The 25,341-nt window shown below is 40.8% G+C and overlaps 1 protein-coding gene across 2 annotated transcripts in view; it reads left to right on the forward strand.

The window, feature by feature from the left end:
* Positions 1–24,955, forward strand: part of LOC119413454 (echinoderm microtubule-associated protein-like 4) — a 40,925-nt gene extending 15,970 nt beyond the window's left edge. For both annotated transcript variants that reach the window (XM_037680503.1, XM_037680509.1), the window contains 19 exons: positions 2,660–2,685; positions 2,875–2,910; positions 6,969–7,092; positions 8,453–8,602; positions 8,683–8,752; positions 11,077–11,187; positions 11,280–11,375; positions 11,456–11,590; positions 13,403–13,538; positions 17,092–17,243; positions 18,609–18,734; positions 19,034–19,171; positions 19,245–19,318; positions 19,612–19,700; positions 19,789–19,886; positions 20,204–20,291; positions 21,169–21,267; positions 21,373–21,503; positions 23,160–24,955. In XM_037680503.1, the coding sequence (XP_037536431.1) occupies positions 2,660–2,685; positions 2,875–2,910; positions 6,969–7,092; positions 8,453–8,602; positions 8,683–8,752; positions 11,077–11,187; positions 11,280–11,375; positions 11,456–11,590; positions 13,403–13,538; positions 17,092–17,243; positions 18,609–18,734; positions 19,034–19,171; positions 19,245–19,318; positions 19,612–19,700; positions 19,789–19,886; positions 20,204–20,291; positions 21,169–21,267; positions 21,373–21,503; positions 23,160–23,615 (2,335 nt within the window). In that variant the 3' untranslated portion in view covers positions 23,616–24,955. The remainder of the gene's footprint in view (positions 1–2,659; positions 2,686–2,874; positions 2,911–6,968; positions 7,093–8,452; positions 8,603–8,682; positions 8,753–11,076; positions 11,188–11,279; positions 11,376–11,455; positions 11,591–13,402; positions 13,539–17,091; positions 17,244–18,608; positions 18,735–19,033; positions 19,172–19,244; positions 19,319–19,611; positions 19,701–19,788; positions 19,887–20,203; positions 20,292–21,168; positions 21,268–21,372; positions 21,504–23,159) is intronic.
* Positions 24,956–25,341: the final 386 nt, after the last annotated feature.

The following is a 25,341-nucleotide window of genomic DNA, read 5'->3' on the forward strand; positions in this document are numbered from 1 at the left end:
GTAACACACCTGTAACACTAACACACACTTGCAAAACACCTGTAACACACACCTGTAACACTAACACACTCCTGTAAAACAAGCCTATAGCACACTCCTGTAACATACATGTAAAACACCTGTAAAGTGCCTTACCCACTCCTGTAAATGACTCTTATTTTACAGGCATGTCACAGTTTTGTGACATAGTTCAGTAACACAGTGTCACTTGTAACTAGGGCTTTAACAGACTACTCGAGTAATCGACGGGTCGATTCCTAGGACATCTATTGAGTTTTTAAATTTCATATCGAGTATTCGCAGTGACGTCATTACGTCGCAGTTACGTCATTGCGTCACGTGATCCGCACCGGGCTACTAGTAGAAGCTACCAAATGAATTCCTCCCAGCAGATGGACTGAGCGGAGCAGGCCCAGTCTTGGCAAACGGGTAGAAATGCATCAATAATATGAAAATATTTCACTAAAGATGAATCTTCCGGTTCAACTACCGTAAGGAAACAGAAAATGAATCAACTTCCTGACTGTTTGGAGCTCGTTGCGAACCGGTGTTATACCATTTTCTGTGACCACCGTATATTGTGACCATAGGGGGCGGTGTTGCAGGTTACAGAATATGGTGCAACACCGGGTCCAATGACTGAAACAGCTTCCTCTGACCTTGTTTCACAAACTAAAAGCAAAAAAATATTAATCTTTAAACCTATAAAAAAAAATCTATAAACGTATTAATCTCTAAAACTAAACCTAATGCGCACCACAGCTGGCGGTGGAACGGGGTGGTCGTCCGCCCCACTGTTTTTTGGTTTCGTTTTTGACGTGCTGCATGTTTCTTCACTTTTGCAGCTTAATAATAATAACTAACAGTTTAGTTTTTCCTGTGACTTATTTGCAGTATGATAAATGGTAGGAGCATAATATACGCTTTGTTGGTCTTTTTTTGTAAATAATAACTGACTTTTTTGCGGTTTTATTTTTTATTTATTTGTTTTTTCTTCTTGAGATCCTATGACATCATCAACTACTCGGGTTCTACTTGAATTTTATTATGTTACTGTTGAGTTTAAAAATTATGTAGTCGTTCAATCCCTACTTGTAACACACATTTGTAACATGCTATGAATCAGCTTGGGATTTTACTTTTAATCATGTAGATTAAGGTTGTTTACAATTTGTCATATTGTACATAAACATTGTAAAGACCTAAAAAAAAACTGAGTGACCTGACCACCAGACCCTTATGCATATCGTTTAAAGTTATTTTATTTTTTATTATGCCTTATATTTTTTGCAAAGTGACTGTTTGAGGCTTAAACGTGTTTATATACACAAGAACTAAAAAAAAAAAAAGTTTAACTCAAGGTTCTATAAATAAAAGCAAAGTTTATTCTAGCTAGAAAATTTTACACTTAGAGGAAAAAACTCACGCGCGGAACTTCTGGAATGTCCTCGTAGATGGAACGTCAATTTTTCCACTTTCTCGCATTAACCACACCTGGTTCATATTTTTGACTAGTCACAGAGTAGCTGTTGGAAACCACACAAGAAGAAAGTTTTGCCTGAATTATTAAGAACAAGCTGCACTAACTCACATCAGGGTTGAGAGACCAAAATGTTGTTCTCTTGCAGCTGAGGCTGCTGAACGTATCAGCCTACCAGGAGTTGAATAACCTTACTTGACTGACTGGACGTGCTAGTCCTGCGAGTTGATGCATTTGGCAGCCTCTGCATTAACAGCCTTTCTGAGGCCTGCACACACACATTGTTGTGGTAACATGAATGTTGTTCAGTTAAGAAAAAGTGTAAACTAATGGTGTCATGCACAAAGTGCAGAGGGTTAATATTAGTTCATGTAGCGTTCTTTCATAGCGCCATGTCATTTTTGATACGCTGTTTTATAAGCTTGAAAAATAATTGATAAGCTAGCACTGGTTTGGCTAGCTCCAAACTTTGATCTGTGGCTGATGTCATGGCTGAAAAGATAAGATACAGTATGATAACTATTTGACAGATCTGCACTTAAGAAAATACTAGACTATCCATACTACTACTAACTTTAGTATCAACTGCTGGGTTAAGTGCATTTTGTTGGCTAAATATGTCGTGAACCACTAGGCAGGTTTTATTGATACTCTTAAAGTAATCATTGGATTCTCAACTGATAAACTTGACTAAGCTGGATATTATGCACCAAGAGGCAGGCCCATCATAATGTCTAATTCTGTTTCTGCCATAATTTTGTTCTCAGCACTCCTACAGCTTTATAAAAACCCAAATAAAAATCTATAAAATTGTGCGTATTGATCAGGAATTCTGAACACTGACTTTGGAAGCAGAACATTGTATGACAAATATGAAATTGACTAGAAAATAAACTGATTTGGTTTAAGTGAATAGTAAAACTCAGCACTCTACATAATATTGAACAGTCAGTGTGATTGTTAGGTTTTTGGCTGAGTTGACTTTCAACACTTTTGCAAACAAACTCTTCTTACGCCCATAAACCTTGTACTACTTATGCAGTTTATTCATGAAAACATCAATATTTTCCTTGCTGCTATGGAACATTTTTATCAAAAAAGGTCAAATGATTAAATTCCTAATTAAGAGACCATATCCTAAATAATCCAGATTATCAACCAAACTTTTGTTTCTTTCAGACACAAGGACTCGGGCGTCACCCAAGGTAATGAAACCTTTATCACTAAAGTACCTCAGCCATCATCATCATAACAAACAGGAAGCCCGAGCCTCCACCAAAACTGTTTTATAAACATTTCAAACATTTTCTCAGTTCCTCACATTTTACTTGTTGTTTCTGAGGCCACATGTGTCATTGTTTGTGTTACATGTCATGATGTTTGTCTCAAACCAGCCAAAATGTCAACACGGGAGAAAAACAGCCAAGCTGGTAAGTCATAATGGGAATGCTAACATGCTAACAGCAGCTTTAGGGCACTTCCTGGTTCTGGACCATTCACATTTCTCTTGCTTTCCATCAGAAGCCCTATGCTTTCTCTTTTTCAGACTGCTTGGTGATGTAAAGTTTGCTTTTGGCTGCTCCGCATGATGTTTACCTTCGTATATGATTAAACAGCGAGTGTTTGTCTAATCAGCTCGATTAAATGGTGAAAATATAAAGATTCATTAAACTTCTTGTTTGTGTACTTGAAACAAGTAAACCAGTTACAGACAAGCATTTAAACAAAGAGGAGAGAGACAAAAAGAAAGCACTAAATAAAATGAGAGCATCCATTTTTTTTGTTTAGCTCCCATGTTTGTAACGAGTGGGAAGAAGTACGTACTGATTTAGTCCCATCCCTTCTCCCTTCATTATCAGTTAATACTTTGCTATTTCCCTATTAATACAAACGCCAATGGCAATATTGGGCATCTTTATAATGGATACAAGTTCTAAATACAGGTTCTCAACATAACATTATATTTTTACACATCTTTATACTTAATGAAAATCCTTTATGTATACAGTAATCCCTTGTTTATCACAGAGGATTTGTACCCTGAAGACCCACGATAAGTGAAAAACCGCGAAGTTGGACTAGTAGTACAATTTGCACATTTGATGTGTACATCCCGGTCACCGTTGAACTGAGCGCACATGAGAAGCACCTTCTTTTAAATATTCAAATAGATGCAAATATTCTCTACATTTGTCACTCTTTGAGCAGTAGAGTTCCTACATGCAAAGAAAAAGACCCTAAAGAAACATTTTTTGGAGACATTCCTATGTAGTGTAGCAAGACGAATAAAACATTGTTTAGCCCGCAGTCCTCAGGCATTAGCACCGAGCGCTAGAGCAGCTCACAGACACAGGAATGGAAGCCTGCCCATAACCTTTGCTGCCCAATATCGTTAGATACTACATAAAGAATTACACACTATTACTGTAAACAAACACAGAAAACTGGAAGTGCTGCTGCTTCTGTTTAGGTTGAAAGAGAAAGATCTTTAACTTTGAACTCTATAATCAAGAGGTTTGTTTAGTTCCATGTCCCAGAATGTGCAAATAACTTAATCAAATGTAATATGTATGACATATTCTGTTATACACAAAATGCTGATTGATTAAATTTTATAATTGTTTAATGGATGCCTCAATAACTCGAGCAAGATTTGAAAAATGTGTAGTCCAGTACTTCGTCATCTCCTTCATGTTGAACAATCCTTCATTCTGTAAGTTTTCTGCAGTCCAGCTGCAGCTTCTCTGTGGCACACAGCAGCAAATATGACTTACAAGTGCATTTAATTCTCCAAGCGTATTATTACACTGTTTTTTGTGCTGAATTCATTGAAGTAAAATAAAATAAAATTCTGGTCAAACATGAAATTTTTTACTTAAAATCTGAGTCTTTATCCTACATATTTATATTTATTATTCATTAATTCAACCTTTATTTATAGAGTTTAATCCCATTGAACCTCGGGGACTCATTTACAAGAGAGACCTGAATTATATTGGATGAATAAATAAAAGTGCGTCCCTTTAATAAAAACAGGTTGTGGTTATATTTGACAATTAGCATGCTGACACTCAATCACCTCCTAAATGTGGGACAATGGCTGATTTAGGATTATGGGAGAATATTAAGCCTGTATTTATTTTAATGATCCAGCACCAGAAAATATTCTGATGTCATAATATCAATGTTGTAGATGGTAAATGGACTGTACTTATACAGTGCCTTTCTATCTTATTTCAAGATACTCAGAGCACTTTACACTACAATATGTGCCTCATTTACCCATCCACACAGCACTCTACTAGATCTCTACAAAGCTAATTGAACAAATTCTAATGAGACTAATCAGTGCTTTATCACATTCATACACTGATGGGACACACATCAGAGGCTATGAGGGGTTCAGTGTCTTGCCCAGGGACACTTCAGCATGTGACTGCTGGTGGATTCGAACCCCCAACTCTCGCATTGGAGGACGACTGCTCTAACCACTCAGCCACAGCTGCCCCGATGGATGGATGGATGGATGGATAGAGAGAAGGGGAGGGAGGGATGCATGCATGCCAGCAAGCAAGAAGGAAGGAAATTAGATCTTATAAATTTGTGTGTATGATTTTTCTATCTGGGATATCATTAAAACTTTAAATAAGATAGTTAAAGCAAACCGTTACCATGGTGATCTAACTGCACTCAAACAAATCTTCTTTTACAATGCTGAAAGTTCTGACTTCAAACGTATCATAGCTGTCCAAGCAGGAAATCTCTGTTCATAGTACAGCCCTCAGGTGTGTCCAAGATTTGATTTTCACATATTAAAGTTTCCCAGCATGTCGCCAACAGACCAGTACCTGTAGAGACGTTCTTATGCCAGCTACGAAGTTGGCGATGGGCTGTGCATGTTTCCACAGGCAGTTCATTATCACTTGAATCTTTGTGTGAAAACGGCCTCTTTTTGTGTACCATCTGCTCTGCATAAGACTCCTGGTGTTTCTGTCTAAGCTGCTTCACTTGCATCGTCTTCTCTTGATGTTTGACAATTTACTGCTCTCTGCTGCACCCCTGCCTGCTCGACACAGCTTCTTCCACAATGCTGTTTGACACCAATCTGTTGGAAGTCTTACCCCAGTTTGCAGTCATAGACAAAAGAAAGTCCACCATCCTTTAGTTCTAGGGTCTTCCATATCTTGACTTAACAAAACTTATCTTGTCTTCGCCATTTTCTAAACGTACAAATCTAACCTCAAGTGAAGAAAAGCACAACAGATTCCATCCTGTCATGTTTTATTAAATAAAAACTGGGTCCAGCAGCTTGTTACCAACAGTAACATGGCTGCAGAAAAATCCTGTTCATTGAAGTTTGCAGACATTGTTTCTACTCAGACCTTTGAACGTCCCACCACACCATTTCAGCCAGGTTCAGGTTTTGGACTTTGACTGGACCATTGCAGCACCTTGATTCTTTTCTTTTTGAGCCATTGTGTTGTAGATTAGCTGCCGTTTGCGATCACGGTGCTGCTGCGTCATCACTCAGTGTTGTCCAAGCTTCAGCTGTCTCACAGATGGCCTCACATTTGACTAGAACCTTGATCAACTCAATGACTACAAGGTGCCCAAACCATTAACCCTCCACTGTTGGTATGAGGTGTTTACTGCTGTGCAGTTTGGTTAAACATCTGTATTTGCTCTTGGCTTGGTCCAGAGTTCTGGTGTTTCTGACAGATCAAACTTTACAAACCTAAGTTGTGCTGATTCAGTCTTTTTCTAAATGTCCTGTCACGAGCTTTAACCTGCTGACTGAGGCCTGTAGAGTCTGAGGTGGAGCTCATTTCTCTTGAGCGTTGCAAGATCTTACCTTCAGGGGGAGATTAGCTGGGACGTCTACTCGAACAAAGATTGGCAGCTGTCTTAAATGTTTTCAACTGTGGATTATCTTTCTGTGGAATGATGCTAGTGATGACGCTAGAATGCTAATGATGCTCCCTCCACAGACTGATGCACAGCAACAGTTGCTAGTTGCTAACAGTTAATAGTTCAAACAGACCAGCGTGAGACGTGTCCCTGAGAATGTTATAAGCATTTTTTCAGCCCCAAATTATTTGATCAACAGTTCCTGGCTGAGCCTCTGAAATCCAGATGAAGCAGCAAAGCTGGAACCAGTTTTTCACTCCGTTTTAACATTTTGTTTAAAAGAGAACGACGGGGTGCAATCTGTTGTGCTTTTCATCTGAGTTTAGATTTGAGTCACTTTACAATCAGTTATGTGGAAAACCACTGAACTGAAAGAGTGTGGGTTTTGTTTTTACCAGGGTTGTAGCACAGATTGAACTGCATCGTTTTTAAACACGTGTTTCTGATGAGAATCACCTTAATCTTACTCTAAATAATAAACGGTCTATTAACATTTCTTGTTTTCTTTGTTGCTAAAACACTTTTTAAAACCAAAGGAGTTGGAAGGACCTTTTTTAACAAGTTCTTCCTGTTGTTTCAGAGGGAAACTCCATCAAGATGTTCATGCGTGGTCGACCCATCACCATGTTCATCCCCTCAGATGTGGAGAACTACGATGATGTTCGAATAGAACTTCCTCCAGAGAGACTCAAGCTAGAATGGGTGTATCCTTTAAAAAGATGAACCTCTAATGTGACGCGTCCAACAGATTGTATAAAACTGCCGAGACATACAACTGAACCGCTGAAGGCTTTTAGGAGATCCAACAAGATTTATTTTGTTTTTGGTGATGTCAAAGTGCTTCCTTCATTTTACAGGTTTTAATGTGCATTTTAAATTAGGAGATCCTTGGCAGCTCTTCAGGAAACCTTCACTTGATCTTATTATTCTTCACTGATTTCAACAAGCTTAATTAGATCTTTATTCTAACTAGAGAAATTGCATTTCCTGTAAATATACAGTGTGCATGCTTATTGCTGAATGATTTTTGCTGAAAGCTGCTGAAATGTTAAAGTTAAATTCAAACAGCTGACATTTGCTGAAAGTATAAAAGAAAAATCCAAAAGCAGCAGAAAAATGGCAGAAATTTGAAGAAAAAGCCAAATAGAGCAGATGTGTTGCAGAATTAGCAGAATAAGCTAAAATAGGCAGAGGCTGAATAGACTAAATTAGCACAAACAAAAAGTGGCTGAAAAGGCTTAAAAAAAGCTCAAATTAGCAGAAAGATGCTAAAAGGAGCATATAAAGGTGATATTAGAAAGAAGCACAAAATTAGGGAGGGGGGGGGGGGCAATAAATAATCTATAATTAGCTAAATAAATCCCTAAATTAAAGCTGAATTTAGCAGAAAGAAGCTGATGGAAATTGAACCAGAACAAAAGCTGAAATGCGCAGAGCTCAAAGGGTTTGAAGGATTTAACGTGTTGTTTTTTTATGAGCCAGATGTCAAAGACAAATCTCCCATTTCATTGAATGTTATGGACAAAAAATTTATATTGAACTGAACTGAAGAGAGCTCCATTCATGTTCATTGAAGGGAAATATGGCTGAAAAAGCTAAACACTGCTAAAAGTTGAGATTGCACAAAAAACAAAAGTGAGGGCAGGAATGTCCTGAATGAGCTGAACATTTTTATGAAATAGACAAAAATTGCAGGAGTTACGTGCTGAAAAACACATGGAAGGAAAATGGATCTCGATTCAACTAGAGCCTCAGATCTCATTAGAACCAACAAGTGATGCGAGATCCTCAAGTCTCTGTAGAACCACAGCTGAGATTAGAAAAGCTTCAGATCCTAGAAATGTAGATCTTGGATCTCAGTGCTCCTTTGAACCTCAGTAAATTTGAGGAAATCCACGATCAACAAAACCTTAGTAGATCCCTTTAGTTGAAAAGCAAACCTGAGAGGTTCTCAGTCAGTTTGAGTTGATCTCACCAGAACCTACAGTAGAAACCAGAGGAACCACAGCTGAGTGTTGGTAGATCTCGGCAATGTTGTGCAGGTGTTTCCTTGACAGCGTGCAGGTATGGTTACCGCGGCAGGGACTGCAGGGCGAACGTCTACCTCCTTCCAACTGGAGAGATCGTTTACTTCATTGCATCGGTTGTGGTTCTGTTTAATTACGAGGAGCGGACTCAGAGACACTACCTTGGACACACCGACTGCATCAAGTGGTGAGAACCTCTTAAAATCATTTGTTTCTCTGTTTTTGGCTCCTTTTTGGTGACACTGACATATTTGTTGTGTCCATCAGTCTGGCCATCCATCCTGATAAGATCCGCATCGCTACAGGTCAGATCGCAGGAGTCGACAAAGATGGCCGAGTGAGTACAAACATCAGGCAGAACCAGATCTACACAAACGACAAATTTGTTCTGGTGATTTGGCGCACAAAGGTTCTCACACCAAAACAGACAATGGTTCACACATTTCTGAAGAAATTAACAAACAAATGCAAAATATGCATATAATATATGAACAGAACTTTTGTGGGACTGATTATAATTGTTTTTGTTGCGGGAGACTGGTTAGTGAAACAGCTGAAGGAGAAAGAACTGCTTCAGGTACTGGTTCTCATGGTCTGGTTTGTGTCAAGTTGCTCTAAAGTTTATTTCCAGGGTCTGTGGGGTCAGTAGATATTATTCTGGCCCAGCTCAAAGGTTCTAGTGGTGAACAGATCCTGAAAAGATGGCAGCTTTCAGCCGACCATCAGGAGAAACTGATCAAAAATCGTGATGGAAGCAGAAGAACCGTCAAATGGTAACAAAAGGTGTCTCCATACATACCGTATTTTCCACCGTAAACATTGCACCACCCTATAAGTGGCATCAGTCCAAATATGTCTCAAGTGGAAAAATCTATAACTACGTCACTTTGCCGTATATGTCACATGTATTATGAGTCATCGCTGGCAAACCGGATATGTGGGCCGGTGTTGTGCCAAAAATCAATTGGCTGCCAAATGACAGCCACGGGGGCGTGCACAGCGAAATGAAGCTGATTTGACAGTTACTCAAGGCAGATGACAGGGGCAGGCTGTGGCAAGCTGATTGTGTCATTAATAGCCACTTTTACCTATTACATGACATAACGGCATGCTATACTACTCAAGTGCCATCTAGTGGCTGAAAATGGTAGTGTTCATTTTTTTCAGTCAGATTGAATGAAAACAGTCATATCTCAGCCAAAAATTGGTTTATAAATATGAGAAAAACATCCATAGATATTTCGCTTCGGCGTATAAGTTGCAGGGCATGCAATTTATGCAAAAAACTGACTTATAGGCTGAAAAATACGGTAAGTATGGACGCACCTTTATCTACAAGTATTCTCAAAGAAACACGTAATTTATACATGTAGAGTTATTTTCCTTCCATGGCAGCATGTACAGTGGTGGAAATAATTATTTGATTCCCTACTAATTTTACAAGTTTTCTCACCTGAAAGGAATTAACAGTCAAAATTGAGCTTATTGTAATTTACGATGCGTAGTTATTTCTAACGACCCTCCACCTCTACAACTGAATCATTGATCACAACTGAGGAGGTGGAAAATTGGTTCTTCCTAAAATCAATAACTGTCTCTTTAGATGTAGATGCATTTATGTTCAAGTGGGATACTCTGCACCATTCAGTGAAATGAGCCGCTGTGGGACTGTGGTCTGTCACCAGCCCTGAACAGTGACCGTCTGAAGTTTGTCAGACATGAAGTGATTCAGAAAATGGTTCACTTGTCATCAATCCAACCTGACATGTTTGGATGAGGATTGATGTGGAGTAGGACCTGTAGAAGTACAACCCCACAGTCAAACACAGAGTGGAAAATGATTTGGGACTGTTTTCTGCTAAGAGTAAGGGGGCGACTTAACCCCATTGTGAGACCAATGGATGAGACAACGTAACATAAAATTTTGGACCAGGACCGTCTTCCTCAGCCAGAACTCTCACAATAGTTTGTGGACGGGTTATCTAGCTGGAAAATGACCCAAAACATACAATCAGGGCAACAAAATGGTGTCTAGAAGAAACTAGTTAAGGTTGTGGAGTGGACGAGCCAGTCTCCAGAACTCCGTCCTGTATCAAAATCTGTGAAGGAGCTGAAGCTCTGAGTCTTCAAGCAGCAACCAAGAAACCTAAAGAAGTTAGTTTGTAAAGATGAGTGGGCCAGAATTCTTCCTGAGATATGCAGACCTGGAAAACTACAAGAAACTTAAAGGATGTAGAGTTTCTGTAAAGTGGAGGGGGATACAATGCCACCCAAGATGTGTTCAAACTTGACACCAACTATAAGAAACATCAACAAAGATGTCTTCATCAAAACCAATGTCTTCTTCTGCTCAAGGATTTAATAAAGATTTCACTCAGTGACATTCAAATCTATTTATCTTTTCTGAAATGTTTATTTTTCCTCTGGATTTTAGTTTGTATTTGTTTTTGTTTTTTTAATTTAAATGAAACCACCATGATGATGGCCGTTACCATAGTAACTACAGACATGGGGATGTCTGTCACCATGGTAATGGTTGACATGATTGCTTTTGCCATGTCAACTACATGTATGATAGCTGCGATAAATACTGACATTATGATGCTCGTTACCGTGGTAACAGCCTACAGAGACTAAACTGGTTCTGTTGGTCGTGTTCAGGCGCTGCAGCCACACGTTCGTGTCTGGGACAGTGTCAGTCTGTCCACTCTGCAGGTCATCGGTTTGGGGACATTCGAACGTGGTGTCGGCTCTCTGGCTTTCTCTAAAGCTGTAAGTGTTTCTCCAGTGCCTCAGGTCACTCTAGTCCCTGAACAGAAAAGGACTTCTGACATACCTTGTCACGTCTGATGCTTGTTTTGCAGGACTCTGGTCAGCACCTGAGTGTGATCGATGACTGTAACGATCACATGTTGACGGTGTGGAATTGGCAGAAGAAGTCAAAGATTGCTGAGATCAAGGTGAACACAAACCATTTGTCACGTCTGATGATGAAGTAAATGTTAACCCTGGTTTTAACTGTTCTCTGATGATCTGACAGACCACCAATGAGGTGGTCCTGGCTGTGGAGTTCCACCCCACCGATCCAAACCTCATTATTACCTGTGGAAAGTCCCACATCTTCTTCTGGACTTGGAATGGGAATTCTCTTGTCCGAAAAAAGGGATTACTTGGGGTAAGAATGACGACTGTTTTATCTGTTTCCATGGGAACTTGTAATGAACCTAAGAACACGGGATTATTAAGGAACTCTGGAATCCTAAACCAGAAGGTAGGGCTGGACAATAATTTGATATCGATCTATGTCACAATATACTTTTATTCAGTAGCGGTGAAATGAGTTTTAAGCACATTTTAGATATTTTGATATGATTACAGCGTTTCACTAACGCATTTCGTTTTCTGTTCGGGTTGAAGCGGTCACTTCAGTTTCAACGCAAATAGAAAAAGGTGGACGTTAATTTATTTGTACAGTTTGTACAGTTTTTCTGAGGCTTTTATATTGTTTATATCGATATCAAATTATATCATTGACCGACATTAAGAAATATATCACGATAAAAGTTTTGGCCATATCGTCCATTCCTAAACCAGAAGGAGGTGAGGGCAGGTCGGTGCAGATCATGGCCAGGCTTCGTCCCTCTTTCCTAACTCTAACACCTGCCCACACTTTGAGGCAGCTGTGGCTTGATGTGCTGCATCGATGTATAAATGTCATCTGAAGCTCTACAGAATAATTTGTTTTAAATTATCTTTGTAGAGATGTTGTGGAGTGCTGTGTAAATGTGTTTGTGGAGGTGAATGAGGACACAGATTGTGTTGTAAAGAGCTTTGAGTTGCCTGGTTTGCTAAAAAGGAGCTACCATTTACCATTTAAAGAACAACTGGTTATCTCCCTCCTTTTTGTTGTTAAACCAATGTTAACATTGAATATATGAGAAAAATATATATTTTAGACACATCAATTAGTGGGAAAACTTGTTTTCAATAAAAAGACTAGTTTTGTATCTTTCTCCACTTTCCTTTGAAGCCTTAATGGTTCCATTCATCCCCATCATGTGGGGTTGATCAGCAGGGACTGGGGTGCAGGAACGTACTGGTCACAGTTGAAGTGAGGTTGGATGGAGGTAAATATGAAGAAATTCTTGAGAGGAACTTGTTTGACTCTTCCAGAGATGTGAGACTGGGATGGTTTCCAACAAGTCAACTTGAGGAATTTCTGCAAACGCCTTCCTTAGAACGTTCAAATCTGGCATGGGTACAAACTTTACCCTCTGGTCTTTCCCAGAATCTGTCGCGTTTGTTCTGGCTGTGCCGTCATTCAGTATTTTTGTACTATGTTTTGTAATTTACTCAAAATATTCCCAGTTGTTTGGCTTCTGGCAAAGTGAGAAAATGAATCCACACAGTTCATCATTCATTTGCTGAACGTCCAGCTCAAATTTCACATTAACATACGCTTTTAAAGAAAAAGACAATTCATTGGTTTTCTGACTGAGTTTAACACTAAAACTTACTTTAAGCACTATTTATTACACTTTTCCTTTAATGAACAAACAAAACACCACAACAATCTGCTTGGCTTGTCACATGTTTTACTGTGACATGGTTGTTTAGTTTGATATATATAATTTGATGTTTGTTGTTCACTACAGTCTTGGGGCGGGGGGGGGGGGGGGGGACTTGAGGAAGTTCAGCTGTGGACCAACAGGAAGCTCCACCTCATGTAAAACAAAGGAACTGAGTCAAAGATCCAAATTTTATGAACACATCTCAGTCTGAGCAGTTTTCAGTTAGACTGTTTCAGATCAGTCTGTGTGGTTAGTCCAACTGGAAAGACTGAGTCCAGGATCATGACCGCCCTGGTCTGACTCTAGTGCCAGTCTAACTCTGGTCCCAGTCTGTTTCTAGTCCTAATCTAACCCTGGTCCCATTGTGCTTCTCCTGCCAGTCTAACTGTGGTCCTGTGTTGTTGTTCTCTTTGCAGAACTGTGATAAGACGAAGTTTATCCAGTGTTTGGTCTTCCTGAGCACTGGAGACATCCTAACTGGAGACTCTAGAGGTGACCTGCTGGTTTGGTCCAGGAGCTCAGCAGAGACCGCACCTGGAAAAGGACCAAGAGGTGGGGATCTGGTTTTTGAAATTTGAAATGTGCTCATTTTCAACGTGAAGAATACGTTTTTGAATATTTGTCAACCCATCCGTCCGTCGGTCTGAAGTTTACTCCAGTTATAAACACAAACACTGCCTTCAGTTTGTTCAAGCTCTGACATTTCCACTCTGACCTGCAGCATTAGTCAGCAGCCAGGTTTGTCTTTTTTATTTTATTTTATTTTTCTAGCAGTTTCAATCTTTGAACCTTTGACAGTTTATGTATCAGACCTTTTTAATGATTTCCAGCTCAGGAGCTCAACTCTTCATGCCCATGGGGCAAATTGAAATGGTTGTGACTTGCAGAAATAAAGACATTAAATCCAGAGCAGAGCTCTGTTTCAACTAGTCTGTTTGAGCTCGGATCAGTTCGTTTCTGTTGGGGAAAAACCACAGCTGCAAGTGCATTGGCCCAGTTTCACTAATGGTTTATATGTCACGTTGTTCAACAGGTTTTACTGGAGCAATGCCAAAAACTAAATGATTTTTCAGCCGAGTTTCCTTGTGGAGTCAGATAACTGTTCATCTCTGCCAAGCTGTCAGCCGTACTGTAGAAGTTTCTTAATAAAGTCACCTGTTCAGGTGTGTAGAGGCAGATGATCTGTTGAGAGTTCAAAGAAAACCACAAACAAGTCAAGTATGAACATTTGTCTGAAACTGCAGATAAAGTAAATGTCTTTCTGAAACAGGAAGTTTGTGGTCTGCTGCTTCCTCCTGCTGGTCACTGCATGAACTGCATCTATATATCATCAGTAACGGATATCACCCAATGTATTAGTCAGAGTCAGAGTTTCTTTATTGTCATTCGCACCTCATGTGGTACATGTGGTGGAGCGAAATTATGTACACAGGGTCCCAGTTACATCCAACAATAAAATGTATAAGAAAAACATCAACTAAATATACTCTAAGCACTCATAACATAAAAACATTGAACATCAGCACAAACATGAACATGAGTCTGTGAGCAGATGAGCACGCATGAACACATCAACATTGAAACAGATCAGCAGCAACATTGAAACAGATCAGCAGCAACATGAAACAGATCAGCAGCAACATGATATGGTTTTTCACAGTGATTATTCTGGTTAGAGATTCATGAGTCTAACAGCCTCAGGGTAGAAGCTGTTCCTCAGTCTAGTGGTTCTACACTTAATGCTCCTCAACCTCCTTCCTGAGGGGAGTGGGGCAAAAAGTGTGTGTGCTGGGTGAGTGGGGTCCTTCATGATGCAGGTAGCCCTCTTCCTGCATCTAGAGGTGTAGATGTCTGTGATGGTGGGGAGGCTGACTCCAACAAACTTCTGTGCAGCCTTCACCACTCTCTGCAAAGCTTTTCATTCTGCAGCTGTGCAGCCTCCATGCCACATGTTGATGCTGGAGCACAGGATGCTCTCCACTGCACACCTGTAGAAGGAGGTGAGGACTGAGCTTCCCAGACCAGCTCGCCTCAGCCGTCTGAGGAAGTAGAGTCTCTGATGAGCTTTCTTGATCAGGCTGGTGGTGTTGTTGCTCCAGCTGAGGTTGTCATTCATGTGTACACCCAAGTACTTGTAGCTGGAGACCACTTCCACCGCAGATCCTCTTATGTTCAGTGGGGTGTAGGTGTTTTTGTTCCTTCTGAAGTCCACAATCATCTTCTTTGTCTTCTTCACATTGATGTGAAGGTTATTCTCTTTGCTTAGCTCGTTAGCTCGTCTCCCTTCACATGCACATGAACTGAGCGGCATCCCATTCCTAATCCATAGGGTAAAATATGATGTTTGCAGCTATAACAGCTTCAACTGTTCTGGAAAGGCTTTCCACAGAATTTAGGAATGTGTTTTGGGGAATTTTTGACCATTCTTTAAAAAGTGTATTTGTGATGCACATCACTGATGTTTGAGGAGAAGTCCTGACTTTCTGTCTCTGCTCTAGTTCCTCCCAAAGGTGTTCTGTCCAGTTGAGGTCAGGGCTCTCATCCATGTCTTTATGGATGTTGCTTTGTTCACTGCTGCCATGTTGGAGCAGGAAAGAGTCGTCCCCAAATTTTTTTCACAAAGATGGGAGCTTGAAATGGTCTAAAATGTCATGATATGCTGAAGCTTTAACAATTCCTGTCACTGGAACTAAGCAGCCAAGCCTGAAAAACAACCCCGCACCATAATCCCCCCTCCACCAAACTTTACACTTGGCACAGTGCAGTTAGACAGACAGGTATTGTTCTCCTGGCAACTGCAAACCCAGACTCGTCCATCAGATTGCCAGTAAGAGAAGCGTGGTTCTTCTCTCCAGAGAACACGTCTCCTCTTCTCTAGAGTCCAGTGGAGGTGTGCTTTACACCACTGCATCCAACGCTTTGCATTGCACTTAATGATGGCTTGAATGCAGCTGCTCGGCCATGGAAACCCATTCCAGGAACCTCTCTACACACTGTGCTTAAGCTAATCTGAAGGCCACCTGAAGTTTGGTGGTCTGTATCTATCGACTTAAGCACCGCAGCCTCCACTGAGCCCGCTCTGTGATTTTACATGGCCGACCACTATGTGGCCGAGTTGCTGTCATTCCCGATCAGTTCCCTTATGCTGCAGCACTGCTAACAGTTGACTGTGGGATATTTATCAGTGAGGACATTTCATAATTGTACATATTGACAGGTGGTCTTCTGTCACAGTACCACACTAGAAGTGCTCCGATATAGAAAACTTTTTCTTCACAGTGAGACGGTCGCAGATTAGCCTTCTGCCGGGGGGCCTTCCTGTGTGGAGCGTTCTCCTTGTAGTTGTCTCTAGGTTGACCGGTTTTGTCCCACAGACCAAAAACTACAAGTTAGATTATTTGGCAACTCTCAAAATTGTCCCTGGGTGTGAGTGAGAAAGTGTGGTTTATTGTCTTAAGTAGAGAAACTGTTCAAATAATAAGAAGCCTTTCGGATGAAAGACGAAACGTTTCTACAATTTTTTTTCTTTTCTTTTAATGTCCAGAGGACCAGATTTAACTTTTTTAGATGTTCAAATAATCGTTTCAAAAACTATAAGCTTCTCATCCGACGAGCTTTCTCAATTCAAAGAAACCAGGAGTGTGGGATTCAAGCTGTGTTGCCAGATAGTTGAGGTTTTCCAGCCCAAAAATCCATTAAAACCACCACATCACACAAAAACACTCCCAATCAATATACTGTTAGTGAAAGTCAGAGTTTCTTTATTTGTCATACACATCACATGTGGTGGAATGAAATTGTGTACACAGGGTCCCAGTTATATCCAACAAAAGTATAAAATGTAAAAGAAAAACAGTAATAGCAATAGTAAACAGTAATAAGATCTAAGATATGAACTAAGAAAAACATTAAACTAAAAATACGATAGGCACTATTAGTACAAAAACAGTACACTGAACAGCAGTATATATATATATATATATATATATACACACACACATTATTTCCTGTTTGAACATGAACGCACATCAGTACAAGCCAAGGTAATTTAAAGATACGGTGAAACGGTGTTTGTTCATTACCTCACCTGTGTCTGTGTCTGTAGCCTTTCAGATCAGTCGCAAGGTCGAAGGTCCTGAAGGAAGTAGTATCTTTTGCATGTGTGACATGAGAAGCGGCACTTTGCTGACTGGAGGAGGAAAAGATAGAAAAATCACTCTGTGGGACCACGAACTGCGAGCGGACCGAGAAATTGAGGTAACGTTCACACAATCATACATGCACTCAATCACCAGGCCGCCAGTCATCACACTCATCAAAAGTCAGGAAAAATGTTCAGTTTCTGAGTAAACGCACGTCAGCAGACATTTTAATAATCTGCATTTAAAGATAAAATTTAAAAAAAGTCATGTAGGTGAAGACTTTAGTGTGAAATTGTGTGTGTACACAATTTCGTTCCACCACATGTACCACATGTGGTGCGTATGTGAATTAAAGAAACTTTGACTTTAAAAGTTGTAACAGGACAGATCTCAAAATGTTTGAAGCATCGTCACATTATTTGTTGACGTATTTAAAAATGTAAATCTGCCTGACTCGTCATGTGGACAAACGACCTACTTTAGTGTCACATGTGAACAACTTGTTGCACATGCTTAGATCTGTGTCGGCATCAACTTGCTGAGCGTGTTCAGCTGATTCTTTATTTATTGTTTATTTGACAGGGACAGATACAAGAAACATGGATCAAAACAATCTAACGCCTGCATCACAGTGTATATATCCTAAACTAATTCACAACATCTGTCCCTAGAAGGACCTTTAACAGTTGTTTTTATGAAAAGTTAAGATCAACAGTAAATACAATAAAATAATATTTAAAAAAAAAAAAAGGAATATAAAACAATGTACAGCCGTCCCTCGCTACTTCGTGGTTCGTTTATCACGAACTTGCTCTGTTGCGGTTTCTCAAAATAAGATTGGACATAACACACTGATTGATGGATGAGCTGCATGATCGGCATGGAATTTTTATTTAAAATTAATTATTTTAAATTATGTAGCACCTGCTGCACATTTGTGCGGAGAAGTGGGCGTGACCAAGAGCGCTTGCAGGTGGCAAAGTGCAGAAGAGGCAGGGAGCTGAAACGACATTCTGTGCTCTTTTAGAGCATTTAGAGTTTAGAAACATTGTTTAGAATATTGCAAGAGTGTGGGAAGGATTTACACACACTAAAATAAACTACTACTACTTTGTGATTTTTCACTTATCGCGGGTCTTCAGGATACAGATCCCCACGATAAACGAGGGACTGCTGTATTTAAAACTACCGAGTTAAAACAATTACCATATTTAAAAATGAGTACAATTCTGGTTCATCTTTAGTCAATTCTTAAACCTTGAAGTGAATATTTTAATTTCATTTTAATGTATTCTTCTTTGTTCCTGAAGGCAGATATGTGAGAATGGAAAGTGCTGTGTTGTCTGCCTGCCACAGTAACACAGAGGAAAGAGATTATGGACTCACTCAATCCTAAAGACAAATGCAGATTTAGTCAATTTAATAGTTAAATTCACGTAACTGGAGTTCTAAATAAACTGATAAATCTGTTTATCTGCAGGTTCCTGATAAGTACGGAGCCATCAGAGCTCTGTCAGAAGGAAAGGGGGAGGAGTTTTTGGTTGGGACGTCTCGTAACTTCATCCTGAGAGGAACTTTCAACGACGGCTTTCAGGTGGAGGTCCAGGTGAGATTACATGACATCAGAAGCAAACAGGTACCCACTGGATCTGGTCAGTTCTCAGTCCCTTCTTACTGGGATGCATTCAGGGACCAGGGTTTCTATATCTTTATATGTTCAGTTGTTTTTGCTACTTTTCCTCTCGAGGTTTTCTCTGTAAACTTCTGTACGATTCACATCCAAACCTGAACAAGCTGTAGTACACCCTGGCTGTGTGCAGGCCAAAAACATTATGTTAGAAGTCACCCACTGATGTGTTCAGGGACTCTGCATCTATTTGACATGTCTCTCTGAAATGCATTCAGGGACACACCGACGAGTTGTGGGGTTTGGCCACTCACCCATCCAAGCAGCAGTTTCTGACGTGCGCTCAGGACGGACTCGTCTCCCTCTGGAACTCCTTGGACCACAGCCTGCAGTGGAGCCGGCCCCTCGATGAGATTGTGTGTACATTTCTGACACGTGGCTGATCAGTAATTGATGATGGATTGGTTGACGGCTGTGTTTCTCTCTCAGGAACATGATTCAGGCCACTGTGCAGACTTCCATCCCAGTGGTGCTGTTGTTGCCATAGGAACCCACTCAGGAAGGTCCGTGATGTCTGTCGTTTGTTAATCTCTGAGTAAAGTGGTTTCTTCATGTTCTAATGTAGGGATGTGAAGGTTAACCAGTCGTCTAACTGGTGATCTAGTTAGTTTATAGATGGTCTGACAGGTTTAGCTATTTATTTGTGGTTCTGTTTAACCAGGAAGGTCCTACTGAGATGAGTTATGTTTTCTCAATGGAGACCTGAGAGTTGACACAGTGGAGGAAGCTGGGATTGTACTGCATTGAATTGTAGTTGTTTTGATGGCCTAACTGGTCTGACTGGTATGTGTTCCAGGTGGTTTGTTCTAGATGCAGAGACCACAGATCTGGTGGGGATCCACACAGATGGAAACGAGCAGCTTTCAGTGATGCGTTTCTCTGTCGGTGGGTGAAGCTATAACTTTAACTTCAAACGTCACTGCTGCTGACTACAGTTCCCATCATGCCTCTCTCTCTCTTTGTGCTTCTGCAGATGGCAGCATGCTGGCTGTCGGATCTCATGATAACTTCATTTACCTTTACACGGTTTCGGACCGAGGACGGAAGTACAGCCGATGTGGGAAGTGCACGGTGAGTTTTTAAAGCTACAAACGGAACCCTGGCCTCTGCTGACATCTGATTGGTTCAAGGGTTACAGCTGAGGTTGAGTTCACCTGTTGGGCTTTAGGTGATTGCTGAGATCTCCTAATGCTCTAACACAGGTCATATCTTTACTGAACATGTAATCAAGTTCTCCAGGCTGTAAAAGGAACATTCATTACCTTTTATATGGAGACAGCCATCTTGATCCACGCCGACTCCAAAAGTTAACAAGTTGTAGATGTCAATCAAATGAATACTTTCAGAAAGTGTTGTTAAAATCCATCGTGTCCTGAATATTTCCACAGGGGCATTCTAGCTACATCACACACCTGGACTGGTCACCTGACAACCACTACATCATGTCCAACTCTGGAGACTATGAGATCCTTTACTGTGAGTTCTCTGACCTTAACCATAACGCTCTGTAGTATTTGTGCATTATATTATATTATATGTACATTTTACTGAAGTATTTACACAGTTAGCTTTAGTTTTTCTGTTTCTCTCTAGTTGAGTAAAATTTACCATAATATTAGTACATTTTATTGTAATATTTCTTTGTTATTGCAGTGTTGATACATTTTATCATAGTTTTTGTACATTTTACTCTTATATCTGTACAGTTTTAATATTTGTATATTTTATTGTATATCTGTATTTTTTAAAGTGAATGCAGTGTTTCACCTAGTTTACTTGCCTTGGCAGGGCGCTCATATCTGAGGGGGGGTGGGAGGAGGAGACACGTCTGTGTTGCGAGATGTTTGTTCCGACAGTATTTGAGTGTGTGTGTGTGGGGGGGGGGTAGTTTGGAGACGACTCAACGTGAGGGAAACGGGGCGCTAACTGTAGCGTTTTAGCTAGCACGTCTATATTGCACACTGCTAGCTCATTGTTGACAGTTGTCGGTGTGGTGGGGGGGGAGTTCGGTAGGCAGGGCGCTCAGATATGTTGACAGGGCGTGACACCCTGCTTGTGTAGGAGAAACACTGGAATGTACTTTTATGTTAGTTTTTTTTATTTTTACATTTTATAGTAGTGTTTCTGTTTAAGGTACTTTTATACATTTTACTGCCGTATATGTACATTTTAAGTATTTGTACAGTTTAAGAGATAGAAAAGTTTACTGTTGTATTTTTTTTACTGCAGTTTCATTAAAAATGTCTGAAGCATTTCTTTGTTTTACAGTAGTATTTGTACTTTTTCTTTAGTTTTTCTTTGTATTTTTTTATAGTAGTACCTGTACTGTGAAGTAATGTTTGTGTGTTTTTAGGGGACGTTACAAACGGTTGTGAACTGATCCGAAATCGTTCAGAGTGTAAAGACATCGACTGGGCAACGTACACCTGTGTTCTGGGATTCCACGTCTTTGGTTAGTACATGTGAGAGTGTGCACGTAAGAATGTGCGTTGCTGTTTTTACCCAAGTTGTCTGCGCTGCTCAGAGGTTCTGATCCCTGGGTCTGGGTCTGTCTCAGGTGTTTGGCCCGAGGGTTCGGACGGCACCGACATCAACGCTCTGATGAGGTCCAACAACAGGAACGTGATTGCCCTGGCAGACGACTTCTGCAAAGTTCATCTGTTCGCCTACCCATGCTCCAAACCCAAGGTGGGTCTCGGTCCACTTCTAAACCTGAAACACACCCAGACTGCTCAGAACCTGAACCAAACAAGAACAACATGTTCTGGGTAAAATGGGTATATTTTATCACCCTTCATGACTTTGATATAAATGTATCCTGAAACTGTAAAAAATAAAACCAAGACTGTTTAAATATAAAAATAACTTTAAAGTGTCAGTGTTAACCTGTTGCTGCAGAAAGAAAAGGCAAACTGTTTTGTTGACAAATTCAAATGAAGAGATTTAGATGAAATACAACCAGTAGCACGTCTAGAACTGACGGGACTGATTTAAAACTGATTCGAGACAGATCTCGGGACCAACGTGAGACCGATCAAAGGGAAACTCAGAACAGAGGTTTGACTTATGCCTCAGGGCAAATATCCACCTTATTCCTAGCCCCCGTGCAGCCTTGCTCGAATTATGGCCACAATTTCCGGCGCAGACCAAAACCAGCATTTATTTTTGTGTAAACAGTACGAGCTACTGTAGTTTCTCCTTTGCATTGTGGATTTAATTTAAACATGTAGGAACACCACCTGTCAGAGCTCAAACATGACGATATAATCAAAGTGCTGCCTGCTGATGGAGGACGACCTGAAGAAGTGTCCACAGATTACATCTACTAGCATATTTAGCTACTTCACTGACTCGGTTCTTCTGACAATGAAGCGATGATCAACCTGAAAAGCTCTGAGGTGTATCAGTATCTACACAGTAATAAGGTCAGTTGTGTTTTGTTAAAAGTGGTGGGACACAATCTTATTTACCTTAAAGCAACACAGAGCCCAGACAAAGTCTTAAAGTCCTCCATCACTGAGCTTGGGTTAATTGCAGAGAAACTCGTAAAACTGAAGACGAACAAATACAATGATGCTGTGCCCTTCATACACTGGAAATCATCCCTGATATTCTCATCACTGTTTTCAATCCTTCTGAGGATCCGGCTTCTCTTCTCTGGTGGTTTATTGTAGCCCAGCCACAAAGTAGGAAGCAGGTTTTCCTCCGTACACACCAGGTACCTGAACTCCGCACGGTTATTTTAGTAAACTTTATGGTTGTTAAATAAATGTAAACAAAACAAAAACACTTTTATCTGCTAAACTGAATGTAAATTACTTTCAAATACGCCGTAGTCCGTGCTCCGCTACCATGGTGAACCAACGCTTACTGCTACTTCCTGTGTCTGACAGGAAGTTGTTCCTATAACCATTTATTCAGTATAGCTCAGAGGAATAAGGTGGATAGGTCTGAGTCAGGACAGATTAAAAATAAACGGGGGACAGATTGAGGTTTGACCTGTATCAGAATGAGAACTAGCTCAGGACAGAACAAGGACTAACCTAAAACAGATCAGGAAATAACTAGGTTAGTCCTGTACTTGGTTGGTTTTAGGGCTGACTTGGGACAGATCAAGGACTGACTCATGACTCGAGATAGATCAAGTAGGTAGATCAATAGATCAAGACCCAGGATGATTAAAGACTGATGACCCTTTTTAACTGCGCTCACAGACATCTTTAGAAAGATGATGGAGTACCAGTTCTTCAAATGGCTCCCCCCATCCTGGAAAGATTGAGCGCCATAGGATCAGGGTGCAGATGGCATCAAAATCTAAACTGTTGCATAATTGTGTGTCTGCAGGCCCCCAGTCGGAAATACAGCGCTCACAGCAGTCATGTGACCAATGTCAGCTTCCTGTTTAACGACACCCATCTAATCTCAACGGGGGGGAAGGATACCAGCATCATGCAGTGGCGAATGGTGAAAAAATCTTCTCCGTCTCTGTCTGATGGCATCATCTCTAACCCCGTCCCTCGCAAGGCTGATCCCGTCATTGCCAAGCAGCCTCCTCCATCAACCACACCCACACAGGAACCAAACCCTCCCCTAACTGCCAATGGGACCCAGGAACCATTCATCGAAATCTCTGCCCCCACAGAGTTAATCCTGTCTACCTCTGAGCTGACCCCGCCCCTCTCTGAGTCGACTCCTCCCCCCTCCGACAGTACAGTGAGTCTGAAGGACAGCCTTGAGCCAAGTGATGACACGGCCACCCCTAGTGATGAGGGCCTGCCCCCCCTGACCCCACCCTCTTAGAACCAGTCACTGTGTATTCCTGTGCAGCGGTCTCTGTGTGGGACCAGGTCCTCTCTCGATGGGGACTAGGTTCTGTTTCTGTGGAGACCAGGTTCTGATTTCCACCATCATTTGGACACTGAGGGAAGTGAGGACATCTGGTGGGTCCTGATCTCAGCTGCAGACTGTTTTAAGGTTAAATTTCAGATCAGTTCAGGACTGCAGTCAGAAATGTGATGATGATGATGTCCAACTATGATTCATCTGTTTAGAAACAAGGAAAGAACTCAGCAGAAACCAGTCCAGAACTCTCCTGTTTGAAGTTTTCCAGGGTTACAGAAAGTTCGTACTGCTTGTCTGCTCTAACCCTGACCATGAGTGAAACACTGTAAACAGGACCTGCTCATTCTAAAGGGACAGTTCACCAAAACTGAAGCAAACAATCAGACTGACCAGTGGGAGGTGGCTAACAAATGCTATATGCTAACAGGTTCTCAGTCGTAGAAAATAGTGTGGCACAGAGATTCTAGGAGCAGGGAGAGTACCAGTTTCATCCACCATCACCTACTCGATTTTTCCAGCTGTTTTCTCCTGTCTTTCATAGGAGGCAGCAGAGGGCCAAAAACACCAGAATGAGAAGAATAAAAGTTAGATCCTACCAAACCAATAAAATGAGATCAGATAGTCCTGAGAAAATGAGTGTGACTGGGGGCAATGTTCCACCACCAGTAAAAGAAAAGAGTTTATCAGGAAGAGTCTTTGTTAGAGAATAACTCAAATCCATGATTTTTACACATTTCCAAGTTGTATTTGCACAAAAACAAAAATCATTTCATTTATTTTGTAGGTAAAGGACTTGAGCAACAATTAAAAAAAAAAATTTTTTGTAAATTGATCAATTTGTTCAATCAAATATACCATGCATATTTCATAACTAAAATTATTTTGTAAAGGAAATGTATTAAAAAAAGATTGATCTAGATTAGATTTTTTTTTATCTAAGGGAGCAGAGAGTAATAACCATAGAGACTTAAACAAAAACATGTCAGTTCCACTCTGGGAAAAAGTCAAATATAAAAATTAAGAATCATGTTGTTTAAAGACATCAGCTTTGTTAATTCCAGTTTGGTTCAAGATATTTGATTTTCAAAGCCTTTCATTTGAAACATCACGCTGATGAGAAGAGAAGGAAGAAAAGTAGTGTGACATGTTGATACTTCAGAGTGAAAGAGATGAGAGATCAGAGTGAAACATCTGAGATTTGATCTGATCAAAGTGAGGCGTCTCTGGATCAGTAGAGTTGCACTCGGGTCCAAATCCAAACCGACCCGGCCCCAGCCCGCTGCCATCATCTCCGAACCCCACCCGATCTGACGAATTAACTGCAATTACAGGTCCAAACCCGAAATACCCCCCCCCCCCCCCAACACACACACACACACTTTTAATTCGTCTTTGACTGTTTATACCACCGACTATTAACGGTTGGCGGACGTGAGCGGTTGAGTAAAGAGGTCAGCCCAGAAGATAGGAGCTGAGGAGCCATCAAAGCGCATTAAATGCTTCCCCTGCTTCTGCCTGCTCTGACATGTCAGATATTTTGTGATCTCACCTGTTTAGGCCGTCGGCCGTGTGCGTCCGCTGAGTGCAGCGGCTGAATGAACGTCCATTTAGACTGATGGATCGTTGACAAAAGTCCATCTGAAGCTTAACTGAACTTTTTACCTCTTTCAACCGGCCGGTCAGC

This window comes from Nematolebias whitei, chromosome 1 (genome assembly GCF_014905685.2).
Source record: "Nematolebias whitei isolate Nwh7 chromosome 1, NemWhi1, whole genome shotgun sequence".
Lineage (NCBI taxonomy): Eukaryota > Metazoa > Chordata > Actinopteri > Cyprinodontiformes > Rivulidae > Nematolebias > Nematolebias whitei.